This window comes from Nicotiana tomentosiformis, chromosome 12 (genome assembly GCF_000390325.3).
Source record: "Nicotiana tomentosiformis chromosome 12, ASM39032v3, whole genome shotgun sequence".
Lineage (NCBI taxonomy): Eukaryota > Viridiplantae > Streptophyta > Magnoliopsida > Solanales > Solanaceae > Nicotiana > Nicotiana tomentosiformis.
Genome location: NC_090823.1, coordinates 61,595,480 through 61,610,854, shown reverse-complemented (window position 1 = coordinate 61,610,854; position 15,375 = coordinate 61,595,480). Strand labels below are relative to the sequence as shown.

The window sequence follows — 15,375 nt, the reverse complement described above, 5'->3', positions numbered from 1 at the left end:
ACCGATGAAAGGCGTTATGAGATTCGGTAAGAAAGGAAAGCTTAGACCTCGGTACATTGGACCTTATAAGATCATACGCAGAGTAGGCCAGGTAGCATATGAGTTAGACTTGCCTTCCAACTTGGAGTCAATACATCCAGTCTTTCATATGTCTATACTCCGTAAGTGTATCGTAGATCCTTCTAGAGTCATTCTAGTTGACAATGTTCAGGTCAAAGAGCATTTATCATAGATGAAGCTCCCATTGCTATACAAGATAGAGAAGTTCGGATATTGAGAACTAAGGATGTAACTTCAGTTAAAGTACTTTGGAGAAACACGAATGTGGAGGAGATGACTTGAGAAGCTGAAGAAGACATGAAGTCTGGGTATCCTCACTTGTTTCTTCTTCCGGAGGAGGATCGGACTGAGACATCACAGCCTTTAGGTGTGTATATAATACTGGATTCTTATGTTAGTTACTGCCATTGGTCATGTGATGCCATTGGTGTTATTGATTATTGTGGCCCCGTGTGGCTTTGTATTATTGGGTTTGCTGCGTGACAGGTAGGTAGTAGTACCGTTACAGAGGAGACTCTGCCAAAATTTCTATAGATCTATGAGAGTTTAACATTTGAGGACAAATGTTTCTAAGGGGGAAGATTGTTACACCTTGTGCATCCCAAGGTGATGTATAATGAATATGAGACTTTTTAATCATGATTTAAATGAGTGTAAAGTCATAATATGACTATATATGAAGTTTGGATATAAAATATAAAGTTTGGAAAAAATCGGATTTAAGTTGCAGAAAAACCGACTAAGGATTTGCCTTATAACAAAGCTTTTTGAGAAATACATTTCGTGTGTTATATGAGGTCTTTTGGGACATATTATATACCAAAACTAAGTTCTTGGAATTTAGTTTCCAACACTCTTAATCGTTCATTCATACGATGTCCGGATAAAAAGATATAAGCATCTGAAAATGGGCCAATGCTAGGGTGTCAAGCTAGCACCTCTTTGACTTTTCAAAAATGGATATATATATATATATATATATATATATATATATATATATATATATATATATAAGTCTTCTTTTTCTTCACTTTTTGAAAGAACACGAATATAGAAGCCCCATAAACTTACCCTTAAGCTTTCCACAAGGGTTTCAAAAAGGATTAACATCACGGGTATGAAATCAAGAAGCGATAACATTAGAACACTCCTTACGACGTAAGAATCATTATACTACCGCTCTTTTTATTTGTAGTTTGAATTTTGGAAGGTACTTCATGGTTAATATAACACCTACTTGCTGTATTTAAGCTTTTTAAATATCAAGGATGGTTGATAAATTTGTTTCCTAAAAGTTAGAACTCACAGGACGGTGATCAGAAGTCGTGAGTTCGATTTATTCCACTTGTAGTGGACTATTTTGTAGTCCACTCGTGTTGGCCTCTTGTGCTGCTGATTTATGGAGTTTGGAAGGATAAAGGGCATGGAGAAACGCCACATGCGGTAGGGTAGTGGGATGGTCGCTCGTCGTTGCAATTTCGGGCTAATTGATAACTTGTTGATTGGGTGTGTTATGATATATTTGGGTTTTTGTTGTACTAAAGGTCCCAAATTGTAGTTAGGTTGTTTTTGAGTTTCTGATTGTATTGTGTTGTTGTTTCACCTATAGCAGGCTTGAGGAAGCAGTAAAATCAGGGGAAATGCTTCCCGTTTTGTTACAGATTAAGTTACTTTCGTTATATATATGCGAGAGTCATTCGTAGCTTGACAATAGCTTTAACATCGTTGTTGTAGATTAAGGTGCAGTAAGTTGAGTTTAGCATTATTAATGGACAGATTTCTATAAGGTATGTTAAGGCTATCCCTTTCTTTCCTTTTGGAATGATCCATATGATACAACAAAATGAGCAAACACGCAACTTTCACAAATGATTCTATTACTAGAAGTACTAGGGTTTCCTATGTTCTTGATTCCCTATATGTCCTATTATTGTATCATCTGTTCATGGGTCTCAAAAAATACGTAAGTTTATAAAGTTTATTTTGTGATATTAACCGAAGGCATATTAATCTTATGACATTTCGAGAGATCTTATTAACTTACTTCTTATGCATACAGGCGAGTAGTATTGTGGGAACATGCTATTCATATAAACGATCCGGTTAATTAGCAATCATAGATAATCTGGATTAACAAGTGTGATTATTGAACTTAATAGGATTGATAAACCGACCACAACATTGGAATTTTCATCTCCTCTGAATTAAAATCTCATCATACACATTTGCACTCTTGATAAATTAGTTGTTACTTGTTTAATTTTTGCAATAGTAGATTAATAAAAAAACATCACTCTTGATTATCTTGGACAATTAACTGGGTTTGCTTAGTTAACGATTGATCTAAGTCTCTGTGGGTTTGACATCCGACTTTCGAGTCACTTTATTACTCGACGGTCACGTATACTTATGTGTACTTGGGGAACCAATAGGAGACTATTGAGAAGAGTTTGGATCATCGTACGTTGGGTCAAAGCAAGAAGAACAGGCGGACAGAGTTCCTAGTTTAATGGACGGGAAAGCAAGAGTGTGATGCAACTTGGGAGAAAGGACCGTCTCTATGGAAATTTCAGGATCAAATCAACGCGTACATGGATTCTGCCTCGTTGAGGGCGATGAACTCATCTGGTGGGGGAAGTTTGTTAGCCCCTCCGATTAATTGATCGAACATGGCATAGGCATGATGAGGGATTTCCATGATGGACCTCGGCACGGTATGATAACTATGGTATGATAACTATGGCATCATGTTGACAAGGCTGTCCGATATGGGCAGGTGTTGATGGGCATGGACCGTGGCATGACGACATGTGGCTAAGGTACCAAGGCATAACAAGACCATGGAATTGGCGTGGCCATGGCAAGGCAAAGACAACGGGCAGCAGAAGCGTAGCAAAGGCTGGAAAAATTAAGGCAAGCTAAGGCAGGGCGTGACAAGGCAGATAGACGCGGGCAAGGCAGTGTCATAGGCGAGCTGGACTAGTGGCAGCGGCACACATGCGCTAAAAGACATGCTGCATGAAGTCTTGGCAAAAAGACATGACAAAGTTGGCCTGTTGGCACCAAAATTCGAAGGCTGCGCCCATGTGCCACGCACATGCAGGGCAGTTGGCCAGTTGGAGCAGTTTCCTATTTTTCAGCACAGTGGCTATGTGGGGCTGTGGGAAGTTGTCTTATTTGAAATTCGAAATTTAAAATCTCTTGCAGTTGGGGATGTCAACTGCTAGGTTTTAGATAAGGCTGGAGCCAAAAAGGTTGCCTATATATTCTTTGGCTAAGCAGATTGTCAAGGTAGAGTGTTGGTTGCTTTTGACTCCTTTCTGTAAGGCTGTTTTTATGTGCTTTTTGGTAGCACGAGTTTAAATACAATGTTGGGAAGAAATTCCTGTAAATCTCATTTCTATATACTTTCATAATCTATGTGTTCGGCCAAATCATGAGGGAAAAAGAAAGAGAGCTGAGTCATTGTTGTGTGACTGTTGTCAATATAAAAAAAATCGACCCTGTAATAGTTACCATCGTGGGCCCCAAATGTCTTTCTCCATAGCAACAAAATTCCATAAGTGTATCCTTACGAATTAAAGGGATACTTAGTGATTAATAACAGCAACAATGACTAATGAGACAAGGTTCTATTCAAACAAAATAAATAACAGCAATGATAATGAGAAACAAGCAAGCTCCAGTTCTTCTTTTATTCTTTTTGAAATAAGACGTCAAAGATGGCTTTAGATTATTCATTTCTAGCTAATAGTTTGCAAGCTTTAGCATTTTGAGACTTAAAAGGGAATTTCTCCAACCAAGATAGTAACAGCAGTGAATATCCCAACGACGGAGCAACGGCCAAACAGTGCCAAAGGCGTCACAGCAACGAAAATGTTGCTAGATGAAACAATGACCAAGGTCCCAAGTTAATAACGTAACAGATCTGCAACAAGAACCAAATCACTGGTGGTGAACCAGATAACTGTGACAAAAGGTAAGGCGCAAAAATATTCCAACGAAGAAGGAAAACATAGTCAAACAGTGATGGTCGGAACGGGGGTCGAAGGGTCTGGTAACGGAGCTTAAAGCTCGCTGCCGGAGACCCTTTTGGTGGCACAAACTCAGAGGAGTCGTCGGCGATGACCGGAGGATTTTTTAACTTCAATACCACACAAGAGGGGGTGGTTTGTGTGGTACCCAATTTTTCGCCTAAACTGATTATAGAAGGATCGGGTTCTTCTATGTGTTCTTTAACCTACTATTACTGAAATAGTAAATGCGGAAAGTAAAGAACACAAGTATTTTACGTGGAAAACACCTCGCTCAAAAGGTGAAAAAATCACGACCTACTTCCCTGTAGGATTTTCCCAAACTCTTCCACTAAATCACTGAGCCAAAAACTGCATTAATAAAATACTTTTGTAAACCAAGGATTAACTCTAATCCCGTTGGGGCAAACGGTCTCTAACTATTGCGATAACTTCAAGTTAACTCTAACTTGAATACTCTGAGTACCTATTACAATTGCCTCTAGATAAAGCTGAAAGGTACAATACGAAAACACTTACTACAATTGAACTAGAATAAAAGACACACACTTAGAGCTGGTTCTTCTATCTGGTTCATGTAGCTTCAGGTTTGCACACTTGAATCACACACGAATTGCTTGAAAAAGGCCTTGCTATTTTGCTCTCAATTTACGTTTAACTTCTGCCTTTGTTCATCCCTGTAGAATGAGAAGATCCTGCAATATATAGAGTTATTAGATGAAGAAATAACTAGAGTTCTAATGCTACTCTTTCTTGGTGGAAGAGCTCTAGTTGATCTCAACTTCTAACTCATCCCTTATCTTGGATAGTGTTCTCTTTGATTAAGGAGTCCTTCTCCTTATCAATTATGCAACCTTTTCAATCAGGAGATATCAATTTTACCAAGATAAGCTTATCTCCTTCACGTGCATCCCACATGCTCGAATCTGCCTGTGTCTATACACACAAGGGATGGACCTGGTTCATGTCTGAGCTTCCTTTGTCAATCTTCAAAACTAACATTCACTTAGGCCAACAAATTCCCCCTTTTTGATAATGACAAATTCTGTGCTTTTCATAAGCTTAGGCTCTGTTTCAACTTAGCTCAACATCAACACAATGTTAGAAATATTTTTTCTTTTTATCACTTATCATCAAGGACCAGGTTCTTTAGGTTATAAACATCACTGTTCAAAGTGTAAAGCACAACCTTTTTTCCCCTTTTGGCATCATCGAAAAGTTTGCATAAAAAATGTTCGATACCCAGATTTTAACACTTACTTATGGCCACTGGGGCTATTTCAAATGCAATCATAGATTAATCATCATCGATCAAGCTAAGAATTTTAACCATCAAAGAAATATAAACAAACAGTTAGAGCAAAAACCAGCAAATTTCATTGATGCTTGATATGATTCTTCAACAAAGCATAAAAAGAAATAAAAATACTTAAAACATGAGCAAAAAAAACATCCCAAACTAGGTCACTGAAGGATCTACACTAGGCTAAGAGCTTAAGGCTGGGAAGAATTAGGTGCTTGGTTTTTGGCTTGGAGAAGTTTCAGCATATCTTGAAGAATGCCATCATTCTTCTCCTTTTCTCTTGACAGATCAGTTCTGAGACCATCTCTCTCAATCTCCACCTCACCCAACCTTTTCTTCAGCCTCTCAATCTCATCATCCTTTGCCCCACTCTCCTGCACAAAGGCTCTGACCTTGCTATTGACTGGTACCTTCTTGGATGAACCAGGTTCATTAGGAGTGGCATGGACCTCATAGTCACAAGCAATCAGAGTATTTGCCCCAAAGTGATCTTTGATTGTAGCCACCTCCCACTTCTTTAGAGGCACCTTAAAATGTGCAAGCACAACTGTGAGAATGAAGCCATAGGGAATGGCATGAGTCTTGGAGCCATTTATAACCCTATCAAGAAGCTGGATTATAAATCCATGCCAATTGATCTGCCTCCCACTATCCAAACACTCCATCGGAACCAAGTTCATGAAGTTGGCAATGTGCCTACTTTCCTGCTTAGGAAGAACACACTTGTTGAAAAATTCGAACAGCACCTTGTGGGATGGCTTCATCTCACTCTTGTACACAGCCTTGGGCTCAAGTTCTCTTCATTGTCACTGAATTTACGGGTAATGGACAGGGCAGTAGGAAGTTTTTCTAGGCTTGGCCACTTAAGCTTTGTGTAGTCATTGTACCCCTCATCAGGTACACCTAGAATTTCACCCAACTCCTTCACATTGAAAGAGATTTGCACCCCTTTCACCAAACTGGTAACCCGTCCATCCTTCACTGCAGCATTTGCCATAAATTCAACAATTTCACTCCTGGCCAATATTCCATCCATCTGAAGGACCATGTCTTTCCAGCCTTGCAATCCCAATTTCTCTAATAGTAGCACCATCCCTTCCTCTTCCAAATCCCTGAGGAGTCTACCCTTCAAAATTGTCCTCTTGCCAAACTTGGCCATCTTGTCCTTCTCAGTATCGGAATCATCTTATTCTTCCTCTTCCTCTCCACTCCATTCTTCTTCCTCAACAATTTTCAATTGTTTTGTCTTAACAACAGACCTGGTCCTTTTTGCTAGGGTGGATGGTTCACCAGACTTTGACACAGAGATAGACTTCTTAGTGGAAGTCTTGGCTTTCTTGGGTTTGGGAGTCTGGACCTCCACTTCTTCAATCACGTCTTTATCTTGATGGACCAGATCTATTTCATCAACATCAACAGCCTCAAACAGGCTCAGCCATCTTTTTCTTCCTTTTTGCAACCTGCTTTTCTTTTGCTTTCTTCTAAGGCTTTTTGCAAATCTGCCTCATTTTTCTTTAGCTGGCTTCTTATGGCTCTTCCTCTTGTGGGAGGATTTTCGGCAGAATCAGAAGAAGAAGCCTTCCTTTTCTTGTTAGCTCTAGCAGTGCCAGGGATCTTAGCCTTGGAAATTCTCTTATTCTTTGGGTTGTAACTCTCACTCACTTTCTTCAATAGGTCTGCGAGGGGTTCTTCTACTGCTGAACCAGGTTCATCTACATTTTGCCCAATTTTAACCAGCCCTTCAGTGGCTTCGCCAGACCCACGTCCCCCTGTTTTCTTCACACTTTCCTCCATTTTACCTGATTCTGCTCCACACACAGCCATTATACATGTATCAGGAGTGGGTGAAGAATCAACCGCTCATTTACCCATTCCCCTTTCTTCACTCCGAGCACCCTCACTCTCCTTTTCATTTTCCTTTTTATTTTTATCACCAATACTTCTGGACTCAGAAGATTCTACATCAACCACAGATCCAACCAGAATAAACATGTTCTCCAAATTCTCAACTAACTCATAAATGACTTTACTAGTAGTATTTGGACCAGAGGTTACTTGTTCTGTATCAGAAGACCCGGTTTCTTCCCCCCAGTAGCAGACATAAAGGATTCTTCAGAGTTTTGGGGTTCTTGGGCTTGGATAGCTTTCAATTGAGCGTCTAATTTCATTGATAATTCACTCCCAGACACTGTCTTGCGAGCAAGCATCTTAACTCTTCTTTTCTTAGGCTGAGAAATGGTTGAAGATGAGTAGCATGGTAGGGGTGTGCCAGGGTTTTCAGAAGGGTTAGTCATTGCTATGCTTGGTTCTGGAAGAAAAAGAGATGTAGATTGAAATTTGGAGGATGAGAGAAGATGGAGAGTATTTCGACGACTTGAAAATTTTGGAATGAAGACAGAGATGATGATGATGATCAATTTGAGGGGGGGGGGGATTAATGGGTAACGGAAGGCTTTTCGGACTTTTAGAAGTCTAATCAAACTGAATTGTCAGTTTTGAAGAGATGGTGAAGACTTTCCCTAGGAACTAGGTGGTTTAATTTGGTTATGATTCTTTTGAACGGAACTGGTTCACTTATATTGGAGAAGTTTAAAATGAATTTGGACTTAGGTATGACTCTGCTCATGATCCAAATATTATTATTTCAAATTATGCAGAGTGTAGAAAATATACCGTGTTATCTTGATGAACCAGCTTCTTCACTGATAATTCTCTTGTATAAGTCTAAATTTGCCAAAATAGAGAAAATATCATTAGAGATTAATGAGTCATTTTAACACATGGCACAAGAGTATACTATTGAAAGTAGGAGTCTGAGCAAAAATTAATCTAATTATATACACATCTTCAGATTTTCTAACCAAAAACAAATTGATGTTTTTTTTTCGTTGTGAATTCTAAACTGGTCCTTTTAGGTGATCTTAATCATCCCTAATTCTAACTTGTTCCTTTCAAAGTGATTTCTACTTAGGGCTTTTGTGAAGATGTCAGATATTTGCTTGTCAGTAGCACAAAATACCAGTGATCAACCATTTTTCATAGTTATCCCTCAAAAAGTGATGTCTAACATCTATGTGCTTAGTTCTCTTATGATGAATCGGGTTCTTGGTCATACTAATAGCACTAGTTTTATCACAAAAAATGGGGATACAACCAATATCAATTCCAAAGTCCATTAATTACTGTTTGATCCATAACAATTGAGCACAACATGAAGCAGCAACAACATACTCAGCTTCAGCAGTAGATAAGGCCACTAAATTTTGCTTTTTGGTAGCCCAAGACACGAGACATGAGCCAAGAAAGTGTGCCATACCTGAGGTGCTCTTTCTATCCACTAGAAAACTTGCAAAATCAGCATTAGCATATCCCACTAGATTGAAATTACTACCTTTTGGATACCATAGACAGAGATTAGTCGTGCCTTTTAGATATCTCAAAATTCTCTTGATAGCAGTCAAGTGAGACTCATTTGGATTTGCCTGAAATCTTGCACAAAGGCCTACACCGAAAATAATGTCAGGTCTACAAGCAGTGAGATACAACAATGAGTCAATCATTCCCCTATACAACTTCTGATCAACAGATGAACCAGGTTCATCTATATCCAACTTTGTAGCTGTTGCAATAGGAGTGTCAATTTCTTTGGAATCTTCCAATTTAAACCTTTTAAGTAACTCTTTTACATACTTCTGCTGATGGATCATAGTTCCATTTGAATTTTGTTTAATTTGTAAGCCTAAAAAGAAATTAAGCTCACCCATCATACTCATTTCAAATTCACTCCCTATTAGTTTAGCAAATTCTTTACTTAACTTATCAGTAGTTGCTCCAAAGATTATATCATCAATATATATCTGAACTACCAAGAGATCTTTACCTTTTTCTTTCAAGAACAAAGTATTGTCAATTTTACTTCTCTTGTAGTCATGCTAAAGCAAAAACTTTGATAATCTTTCATAAAATGCTCTTGGAGCCTGCTTGAGCCCATAAAGTGCTTTATTAAGTTTGTACACATGATCAGGACTTTCCTTACTTTTAAACCCCGGAGGTTGCTTGACAAAAACTTCTTCCTTTAGATATCCATTGAGGAAGGCACTCTTGACATCCATCTGGTGAAGGGTGAATTCCATGTAAGCAGCAAAGGCTATGAGGAGTCTTATTGCTTCCAACCTTGCAACTGGAGCAAAGGTTTCATCATAGTCTATGCCCTCCTCTTGGCTGTATCCTTGAACCACCAATATTTCCTTGTTCCTTGTAACTATTCCATCTTCATCAAGTTTGTTTCTGAAAACCCATTTTGTGTTAATTACTAATCTGTCCTTGGGTCTTGGTACTAGATGCCAAACTTGACTCATTTCAAATTGGTTGAGTTCATCTTGCATTGTATTTACCCAGTCTGCATCCTGCAAAGCCTCAGCAACATTTTTAGGTTCAATAAGAGATAAGAAGGCATCAAAAGCACAAAGATTTTTTAATGAAGATCTAGTTTTGATTCCAGAGGTTAGGTCAGTGATTAGGTCCTAAATGGGATGAGAACTTCGATACTTGTAAGATTTTACAACCAACTGGTTTCCCCTTGATGTTCCTTCAATGCTTTGTTGTTGTGGAACAGGTTCATGGATAGGTTCCCTTGAGGTTTGAGAATCCTTTCCTCTTTGTTCTATTCCCCCTGTCATGTTGCCTTGGGTGGAAGAACTTGTTCCATCACCTATTCCTTCCTTTAGTGCAGCTTCAGTCTGGGTTGTCGTTTTATTTGAGTTTCTTACCAGCCCAATTGGTCCATCAAAAATCACATGAACATTTTCTTCTACACACATAGTTCTTTTGTTATAGACCTTATAAGGTTTGCTATGTGACGAATATCCCAAGAATACTCCCTCATCACTTTTGGGATCAAACTTACCTAGGGAGTCTTTACCATTATTGTGCACAAAGCACTTGCATCCAAATGCCCTAAGATGGGATATATTTTGTTTTCTCCCTTTAAGTAACTCATAAGGAGTCTTCTGTACAAGAGGTCTAGTCATGCACCTATTTATGATGTAGCATGCAGTATTTATAGCTTCTGCCCAGAAGCTATGGGGCAGTTTACTAGAAAGAAGCATAGTCCTGGCCATATCTTCAAGTGTCCTATTCTTTCCTTCAACTACTCCATTTTGTTTTAGAGTCCTAGGAGCAGAAAAATTATGATCTATGCCATGCTCATCAAAAAATTCAGCAAATTTAGCATTTTCAAATTCAGTGCCATGATCAGACCTAATTAATGCAAGTTGATTACCTAGTTGTTTCTGAGTTTTTCTAACAAAAGAAGTGAACATGTCAAATGCTTCATCTTTAGATGTTAAAAATAATGTCCAAGTATACCTAGAGTAATCATCAACAAGCACCATCACATATTTTTTACCACCTCTTCTTAATGTTCTCATTGGACCAGAGAGAACCATATGGAACAGTTCCATTATCTTGGTGGTGCTTACCACTTTCTTGCATTTAAAAAAGGATCTTACCTACTTCCCCCTTGCACAAGCCTCACAAACTTTGTCTTCCTTGAACTTGATGTTAGGCAACCCTATCACTAGGTCCTTGGAAACTAATTTGTTAAGTTGACTCAGACTTACATGTCTAAGTCTCTTATGCCAAAGGAGGGGATCATTGTCCAACACACTTAAGCAAGTGAGTTCATTTTCTGAAAGTGTGGACAGATCTACAATATATATATTGTTCACTCTTTTTCCCTGCAAAACAATCTTGTCAGTGGTAAGATTAATCACAAAACATTTGGTAGAGGTGAATGCTACCAAGTTACCTCTATCACACAGTTGTGATACACTGATTAGACTGTATTTTAAGCCATCTATCAAGTAGACATTCTCAATAGAGTGAGAATCAGTCTTACCTACCTTTCCACCCCAATGATCTCACCTTTCTTCCCATTTCCAAAGGAGACATTACCGCCTTTGAGGTCCTCAATTGAAAGGAACTGGTTCTTGCTTCCTGTCATGTGCTTTGAGCAGCCACTATCCATGTACCATATTTGGCTACTCCCTTTCACATGGACCTACAAAAGGAAATCAGGGGTTAGTCTTAGGAACCCAAACTAGTTTGAGTCCCTTTCTATAGGCAAAAGGATGAATCAGATTCTTTTTAGCCCAACTTGGTAGCCTATTCTTCCCTTGAACCAATTCTTTGTTCTTTTGGCTTGCCTTTTCTTTTGCATTGCATTCACTTTTATAGTGACCTGTTTTACCACAGTGAATACAAATCTTGTTCTCAGGAAGTGTAAGGTACTTACTTTTGGGATCCCATTTAGGTGGCATATTCCCAAAGCCAAGTCCTCTTCTATTGCTAATATGATGTTCCTGTAGCCATGAAAGTGCATCGGAGGACCTGTTCCATTTACAAGTTCTGTCTAGTTCATGCTTGACTTTACCTAGGTCCTCTCTCAAAATTCTAACCTGCTCATCCTTCTTATACAACTCATCTTTTAGTTTACCTACATTTTCTTCTAGAGTGAGTTGTGTTCAATCAGTTGTCTTCTTACTTGTTCCTAATTTCAGTTTTAGGTTTTCATATCTAAGTTTTAGGACATTTGATTCAAATGCATGAACCTGGTTCTTTAATGCAATATTTTCACTTATAGTCTCACTAACCCTAAGTCCCAGATTCTTACACTTTTCTTTTAAAATCACACATTCCTTAGACAGCTGTTCTTTTCATTGTTTACATCCTCAGATTCTCCAATGGCCATAAGTGCTTGTTCATCTCAATCTTCATCATCTGAGCTTTCATCTGAGCTTTCTCCTCAAGCAGCAACCATAGCCTTTGTTGATACTTTGTTCTTCTTGGGTTCAACCTATTCCTTATTCATGTTTCTTTGTTCAGCTCTTTCCTTCTTCCATTCAATTTCCCATTGAGGGCAGTTCTTGATGTGGTGATCAGTCTTACGACACTTGTAGCATCACTCATTGGTTTGCCTTTCAGGAGCCTTTGGTTTGTTGTAGCTTCCACTTCTTGAAGGACTCTTTCCTTTCTTTAGGTACTTCTTGAAGTCCTTTGTGATCATAGCCATTTCGTCATCTTTTAGATCAGAACCTTCAGTGATTCTAAGTGCCAGGCTCCTTTCCTTATTGAGTACATCCATCTTTATGGTTTGCATTCTAAGTTCATAAGCAGTGATATTTCCAATTAGCTCATCCAACTTAAGAGTGGCAATGTTCTTTGATTCCTGAATGGCAGTGATTTTGCTCTCCTAAGTAACTGGTAGAACCCTTGTCAAAATCTTCTCAACTCTGTCTTCTTCAGAAATAATCCTTCCAAGATACTTAAGTTCATTTATCAGTGTGGTGAACCTTGTATACATCTCTTGGATGGTTTCCCCTTCCTTCATGGTGAAATTCTCATATTAAGAATATAGTAGTGTTCCTCTGGACCTCTTCACTTGAGGTGTTCCTTCATGGGCCACCTGCAAAGTGTCCCAGATTTCCTTAGCATTGGTATATCTTTGGATTCTACTGTACTCATCTGGACCGAGTCCACAAACAAGCCATTTCTTGGCTTTAGCATTCTTCTCCCATTTTCTCAAGTCGTCAGCAGTGCAGTCAGCTCTTGTCTTTGCCACCTCTTCTCCTTCGGCATTTATCTTCTTCGTAGCCAGTGGGCCATCTGTGACAATGTCCCATAGCTCATAGTCTTCTCCTATGATGTGATCTCTCATCATGTTTTTCCACCAAGAGTAATACTGGTCGTTGAAAAGTGGGGGCCTAGCAGTGGATTTCCCTTCCTAGTTTCCAAGTAGTACACTCATCTTGATCTTCTCCTAAGGTGTTAGCCTCTTCAAGGATAACCCGCTCTGATACCAATTGATGTTTTTAACTTCAATACCACACAAGAGGGGGGGTGATTTGTATGGTACCCTAAAGTTTGCCTAAACTGATTATAGAAGGACCGGGTTCTTCTATGTGTTCCTTAACCTACTATTGCTGAAATAGTAAATGCGTAAAGTAAAGAACACAAGTATTTTACGTGAAAAACACCTGGATCAAAAGGTGAAAAAACCACGACCTACTTCCCATTAGTATTTTCCCAAACTCTTCCACTAAATCACTAAGCCAAAAACTGCATTTACAAAACAGTTTTGTAAACCTAGGATTAACTCTAATCCCGTTGTGGCAAACAACCTCTAACTTTTGCGACAACTTCAAGTTAACTCTAACTTGAATACTCTGAGAACCTAGTACAATTGCCTCTAGATAAAGCTGAAAGGTACAATATGAAAATACCTACTACAATTGAACTAGAATAAAAGACAGACACTTGGAGCTGGTTCTTCTATCTGGTTCATGTAGCTTCAGGTTTGCACACTTGAATCACACGCGAATTGCTTGCAAAATGCTTTGCTATTTTGCTCTCAATTCACGTTTAACTTCTGCTTTTGTGCATCCCTGTAGAATAAGAACATCCTGCAATATATAGAGTTATTAGATGAAGAAATAACTAGAGTTCTAATGCTGCTCTTTCTTGGTGGAAGAGCTCTAGTTGATCTCAACTTCTAACTCATCCCTTATCTTGGATAGTGTTCTCTTTGATTAAGGAGTCCTTCTCCTTATCAATTATGCAACCTTTTCAATCAGGAGATATCAATTTTACCAAGATAAGCTTATCTCCTTCACGTGCATCCCACATGCTCGAATCTGCCTGTGTCTATACACACAAGGGATGGACTTGGTTCATGTCTGAGCTTCCTTTGTCAATCTTCAAAACTAACATTCACTTAGGCCAACAAATTCCCCCTTTTTGATAATGACAAATTATGTGCTTTTCATAAGCTTAGGCTCTGTTTCAACTTAGCTCAACATCAACACAATGTTAGAAATATTTTTTCTTTTTATCACTTATCATCAAGGACCAGGTTCTTTAGATTATAAACATCACTGTTCAAAGTGTAAAGCACAAACTTTTTTCCCCTTTTGGCATCATCGAAAAGTTTGCATAAAAAATGTTCGATACCCAGATTTTAACACTTACTTATGGCCACTGGGACTATTTCAAATGCAATCATAGATTAATCATCATCGATCAAGCTAAGAATTTTAACCATCAAAGAAATATAAACAAACAGTTAGAGCAAAAACCAGCAAATTTCATTGATGCTTGATATGATTCTTCAACAAAGCATAAAAAGAAATAAAAATACTTAAAACATGAGCAAAAAAAACATCCCAAACTAGGTCACTGAAGGATCTACACTAGGCTAAGAGCTTAAGGCTGGGAAGAATTAGGTGCTTGGTTTTTGGCTTGGAGAAGTTTCAGCATATCTTGAAGAATGCCATCATTCTTCTCCTTTTCTCTTGACAGATCAGTTCTGAGACCATCTCTCTCAATCTCCACCTCACCCAACCTTTTCTTCAGCCTCTCAATCTCATCATCCTTTGCCCCACTCTCCTGCACAAAGGCTCTGACCTTGCTATTGACTGGTACCTTCTTGGATGAACCAGGTTCATTAGGAGTGGCATGGACCTCATAGTCACAAGCAATCAGAGTATTTGCCCCAAAGTGATCTTTGATTGTAGCAACCTCCCACTTCTTTAGAGGCACCTTAAAATGTGAAAGCACAGCTGTGAGAATGAAGCCATAGGGAATGGCATGAGTCTTGGAGCCATTTATAACGCTATCAAGAAGCTGGATTATAAATCCATGCCAATTGATCTGCCTCCCACTATCCAAACACTCCATCGGAACCAAGTTCATGAAGTTGGCAATGTGCCTACTTTCCTGCTTAGGAAGAACACACTTGTTGACAAATTCGAACAGCACCTTGTGGGATGGCTTCATCTCACTCTTGTACACAGCCTTGGGCTCAAGTTCTCTTCATTGTCACTGAATTTTCGAGTAATGGACAGGGCAGTAGGAAGTTTTTCTAGGCTTGGCCACTTAAGCTTTGTGTAGTCATTGTACCCCTCATCAGGTACACCTAGA

The 15,375-nt window shown here is 38.9% G+C and overlaps 1 protein-coding gene across 1 annotated transcript; it reads right to left on the bottom strand.

Moving 5' to 3' along the window:
* Positions 1 to 6,583: 6,583 nt before the first annotated feature.
* On the bottom strand, positions 6,584 to 7,221 carry LOC138902733 (uncharacterized). Its single transcript, XM_070190628.1, has 2 exons — positions 6,858 to 7,221; positions 6,584 to 6,795 (listed from the first exon to the last, which is right to left on the bottom strand). Exons 1-2 carry the CDS (start codon positions 7,219 to 7,221, stop codon positions 6,584 to 6,586), a joined length of 576 nt encoding a protein of 191 aa, XP_070046729.1.
* Between the last annotated feature and the right edge of the window lie 8,154 nt (positions 7,222 to 15,375).